A 5284-nucleotide genomic window follows, 5' to 3' on the forward strand; every position below is an offset into this window, starting at 1 on the left:
CCCAAAAAAGTTTGAAGGGGGAAAAAACTTCCTGCAGGAGAGGGAGACGCGTGTGCCAAACGCTCCAGAAAGAAAAGCAGCAACGAGAAGCGCGCACGAGAGAGCGAGAGAGAGTGTTGTGGGCCACCTTCAAGAGAGAATTCCCTCCTCATCTTTACGGATATCTTTACATTCCTGTAACCACGGCTTCGACGGTGGACAGCGTTTTTTCCTCTCTATCCCTGCATTTCTTCAAGAAAGAAATGGAAGAGGGCTCCAGCTCCCCGGCGTCCCCTGCGGATAGTCTGGTGACCAGCGAGGAGGAGCTGGACAGGCAGCAGAAGCGCTTCGCGAGCAAGAGGAGGCACAGTAAAAAGTCCAGCGAGGACAGCAGCGGCGGCAGCAGCAGCCCGGGTCCGCTCAAGCGCGGCAAGAAGCCGAGCCCGAGCAGCACGCAGTCGTACGAGGAGCTGCAGAACCAGCGGGTGCTCGCGAACGTCCGCGAGAGGCAACGGACTCAGTCTCTGAACGAGGCCTTCGCGTCTTTGCGCAAAATCATCCCCACGCTGCCCTCGGACAAACTGAGCAAGATACAGACGCTGAAACTCGCCTCCAGATACATCGACTTCCTCTGTCAGGTGCTGCAGAGCGACGAGATGGACAGCAAGATGTCCAGCTGCAGCTATGTGGCGCACGAGAGACTCAGTTACGCCTTCTCTGTGTGGAGGATGGAGGGCGCTTGGTCAATGTCCGCGACCCACTAGCACCAAGAGACCTTCACTGACTTATGCCAAAGCGGTGGGTACCACAGTACTGACAGGAGATGGTATTTTGTTGGTTTGGACCAAAACAAACAACATAACTAAACAAAAAACAAGGCACTAATCTTTAGACAAATATTAAACAGATAAATAAATAAACAGTCTGATGTTGCACGGACACAGTTGCAGGTTAAAAGCTGAATTCTGTGGATTTTACGCACCGTTTCGTGCACTTTTGCGCGTAAAGTATCTGCAAAAAAAAGGTGCCTTGTTGTGAAGTGATGTTTCAGCCACGTGTTACTGCACATACATGTTTATACTGCTCTGTTGTCACATTTAGAACATTTGACTAAAAAAAAGGCCTCAGCATCTTTTCAGCGTCTTTATCCAGATGCTGTTTTTTCACCTGATCAATTATCCAAATGGATCCAATGACGCAGGAGATGTAAGGGCTTATTTATGTTGGGAATTAAAAGAAAACTCTCCTTTTTTTTAAAAAAACTCACAAACTTCCAATAGTGTTTTATAACGAGGTGGGTTTAAAAAAGAAAAGAGAGCCCACCAGGCCGCATCAACGCGCAGCTGTGTCGTGCCACCACGGATAATTTACATCCACAATAGAGCGCTTTCCTGTGTGGACACCGCAGGAATGGGCAGCTCGGCTGGATATGAAAGTTCAAGCCAGTGCAAGGCAATAAAAACACAGGCTCGTATTAACGCGCGGCTCAGAGGGTTTTTTTTCATGTGGATTCACAGACGAGAGGAGAAGAGTCTGTGTGGCACTGACTGACACAACTGGGTTTAAAAAAATATATATATATTTATTTTCATTTGTTATGCTCAGTTATGAGGAAAAAATTTTGTTAGAATAAAACACAGATAAAAACAAAAAAATGTCAGGGGGCATTTTCAGATTAAAAATAAGATAAATAACATAGATAAATAAATAAATAAAATAGCAGAGGCTGAGTTTGTTTATTTCTCACGGGCCTGACATGTTGTTTACAGAAGAACGAGGCTTTGTTGTTTATTTATAAACAGACTCTGGAGTTAGTTTGTTTGTGTGAGTGATTTTTGAAGGTGTTTTTTTTTTTTTTTTACTTGAATACAATGATTAAAACAAAACAAACAAACACTAAAAGTGTTTAATTCTTATGTACGAAAGTGGTAAAATAATATAAAAATACAAATTAAATTTCACTCACACTGGAAACGTGACAGGTCGTGACCTCGGTGAACTCTCGCGGTTTGTTGTTGTTGTTCTGTGGAAGAAAACAAACAAAAATAGCTTTGTTAAAATGTAACAGTGACTCCTCTGCACGTGGATTCTCTCACTCTCAAACACGTTAGTGTTGCCATGTGGTTTCACTCAGTGGATAATCACTGATTTATTAATGACTTCCCACGCTGAGGCCAGAACATATATATATATACACATATACATATGTGTGTATATATATAAATATATATATGTAGTATTTGTGTCTCCCTCCACTCACAGTGTGTTTTTTCTCTCCCTCACAGACTGTTTACTTCTAAGTATGAAGACCAAAGGTAATAAATGAAGAACCCATAGACCTCAAAGGCTTGGCGGAGAAACCCACGACTACCAAGTCCTGCGTGAAGGAGCGTGTGTGGTTGTGTGAGTGTGTGAGTGTGCATGTGTGCGCGTGTGTGTGGATGAATTTCTAGGGTGACTGAGGCAAGAGAGAGAGAGAGAGAGAGAGAGAGAGAGAGAGAGAGAGAGAGAGAGAGGGCATAATATCCACGGTGTGTATTTCAGGCAAAGCCATCCTTACATAGTGTTTTTTTTTGTTTTGTTTTTTTAAAGAAGGAGATTTATTTTGTTGTTGTTTTCAAAAAAAAGACTTTAAACCAAAGTATAAATATAAATATATATATTATATATATATTATATATAATGACTGAATCCACATTGTACATACCTGTGTCTGTGTAAGTGTAGCTTGTCAAAGGGACCAATGCAATTTCAGAGTCATTCCTGCATGGATTTACTTTACACCGACTTTCTTTCTTCAGCAAGTCTGCCAAACTCCGTCCAATGTACAATTTCTTACCATTTTTTTTTTTTGTTCTTGCTTATTTATTAAAACACATATTTTTGAACTAAATATACTCGGCCTATTATTATCATTTTTTGTTCCAAAGGGAATTATGTGGGTTTTACTTTCTTGTTTTGTGTGTATAATGTATATATATATATATGTGTGTGTATACTATATATATATGTATATATACGTATATATATGTGTGTATATATGTATTTATTTACTTATTTAAACCAATAGCAAAACAAACATAAACAATGCAAAATGCAACACAATTAAACCTATGTATAAAAACAGAAAAAAGCAACAAATATGCAACATGCAAATTGAACACACACATGCACACACACATATATATATATATATATAATAAAACAAACAAAAATGCAAAATGCATATTAAAAACATGTTTCAAAAACAATGCAACATGCAAATTAAACTAACAAAAAACAATGGAAGTCCCCTCATAAAAGTTTCTGTAAACTTCCAAATCTTCAATATGCTGCTACATACATACATATATATGTATATGTATGTGTATATAAAACAGCATATTAATCCCAGTACAGGGTGTAACAAGTCGCCCCTTCTCTTCTCTTCTCTTTCCTCTTTGTCATGGAAAGAAAACGCCGACTTAAATAAAAAGGCCGTAAAAGCACAGCTTCATTAACAGTGAAGGAAACTCGAGCCAGTTTCAAAACTGGGGGCTTATAAAACGCTTGTCCGCCTAAATAACGAGTCATCATTTCAAATGGCCTCTGGGCTTTTTAACGAGCAGGAGCTGCAGAGTCGAGCCGAGCAGATAAGACCTGCAGCAGCAGCAGCAGCAGAAATAAAGCGACATTAAACAAACAGACCATAGACCAGCGAGGCAGAAAAAAAAAAAACCTTTGAATCTCAAAGTCACTGCTCAAACATTCAAAGTGTTTACATCTCGTTTTTGTTCCCCCCCTCCTCCTCTTCCCCAGACTTTGCTTAGATGCAATCTAAACAGTGAAAGGAGCTCATTGTGACTCTGAGAGTCTCTGTGGATTCTGAGCGAACAAAGCACGACAAGTGACTTTCACATGGACACAAGAGCCGTGACACACTTTTCCCTCTTTTTTACGGAGCAGATCATCGTCAATAAATCAGTCAAAAATCTGTTTTCTTTGGACAGAAGAGTTGAGCTCTTACAGAGGAGTCGTAACGTGCTTTATAACATGTAAATGTAAAAATAGAATTATTACACAGAACACGTGTAGGAGTATAAATATAGTCCATGGAGACAGCCTCTGTGTGTGTGTGCTGTGAAAGGTGACGCAGTGATTTGTCAGTGTTCACACACACGTCATAGGAGTCTACACAACAGTTGAGCAATTTCTGTGATTTTAGCTTTGAAAATGTGTTAAAATAAGGCTATTTTTTATGTTCTATTGTTTCTTTGCTCCTCAAAAACTGACAAACGAGACATTTGACAACGCAGCTGATCGACATATTCCACTATTTTAGGTAAATAATCGAGAAAATCAACAGATGGATTGTCAGGCAGGAGGCAGGACACCTATTTGTGGATAAAAACACCCTCTATTCTTGTACTTCTTTATTCTTTGGCGGCTCATGATATGAAAGTTGACTCCTTTATCTTGTACCGATTCATTTTTCTGGTGTAAAAGTGTCACCGCCTTCCATTTACACATGCTGGATAAATATGACAATATTGTGCCACAGTCCCTAGTCCTGGATGCACAAATGTCACTTTTCTGGGCACACACTCTCTGTGGTGGTCCCAGCCCCTGTAGGACAGCCCCTGTAGGACGGCCCCTGCCTCGGCCCGTTTGATACCTGCTCATTATCCCGGGCCCTCACCAGCTGAGCAGCACATACAGAACCACCCGGGGGCCACTGCTCCAGCGGTGCGAAGGATCCAGATGTTTCCCGTAAAATCAGACGGAAAAAGCTACAAAACTTTAATTTGCAGTAAAACGGGAATAAAGTGAGGGGTTTTTTACGCTCTGTGTGTGTGTGCCTCAAACGGTATTCTGTGTTCGTCTGGTTCAATAAAAGAAAAAGAAAAAAAATCCAAGGTTAGTCTCATACCACTCGGTGTGACTGAACTTCCTCCGTGTGTGTGTGTGTGTGTGTGTTCATGGCATTAGTCAAACTTCAAAAAAACATATTGATCTTCCCTGGTTTAGGTCTCACAGTGTGATGTAAACATTTCCTGAAGAAATGAGGCAAATTAAAGAGAATAACTATGATTTAATGATATCCGTGTTTAAATTAGTAGATTACGGGATTGTTTTATGCCCATAAGAATCCAAACTGAACCGAAAATAATGATATTCTGCCAAGAATTCCCATGTTATCAAATGTAAATAGAGTTTTATAGGTGATTAAAACACATATTTTTCTCAATGCACACAAATATAAAACTTGCTGAGTTTAGTACAACTTTGGTGTTTTTAAACTCCAGTATCCAAACTCACAGAACAA

General features: G+C 40.1%; 1 protein-coding gene across 1 annotated transcript; it reads left to right on the forward strand.

Annotated features, from left to right (window-relative positions):
- The first annotated feature begins 230 nt into the window (after positions 1–230).
- twist2 lies at positions 231–2377 on the forward strand. The gene is made up of 2 exons (XM_083908292.1): positions 231–777; positions 2265–2377. Exon 1 carries the CDS (start codon positions 243–245, stop codon positions 741–743), a length of 501 nt encoding a protein of 166 aa, XP_083764418.1. The 5' UTR covers positions 231–242; the 3' UTR covers positions 744–777; positions 2265–2377.
- Positions 2378–5284: the final 2907 nt, after the last annotated feature.

The sequence above is a fragment of the Microchirus variegatus genome (assembly GCF_963457635.1).
Source record: "Microchirus variegatus genome assembly, chromosome: 22".
NCBI lineage: Eukaryota > Metazoa > Chordata > Actinopteri > Pleuronectiformes > Soleidae > Microchirus > Microchirus variegatus.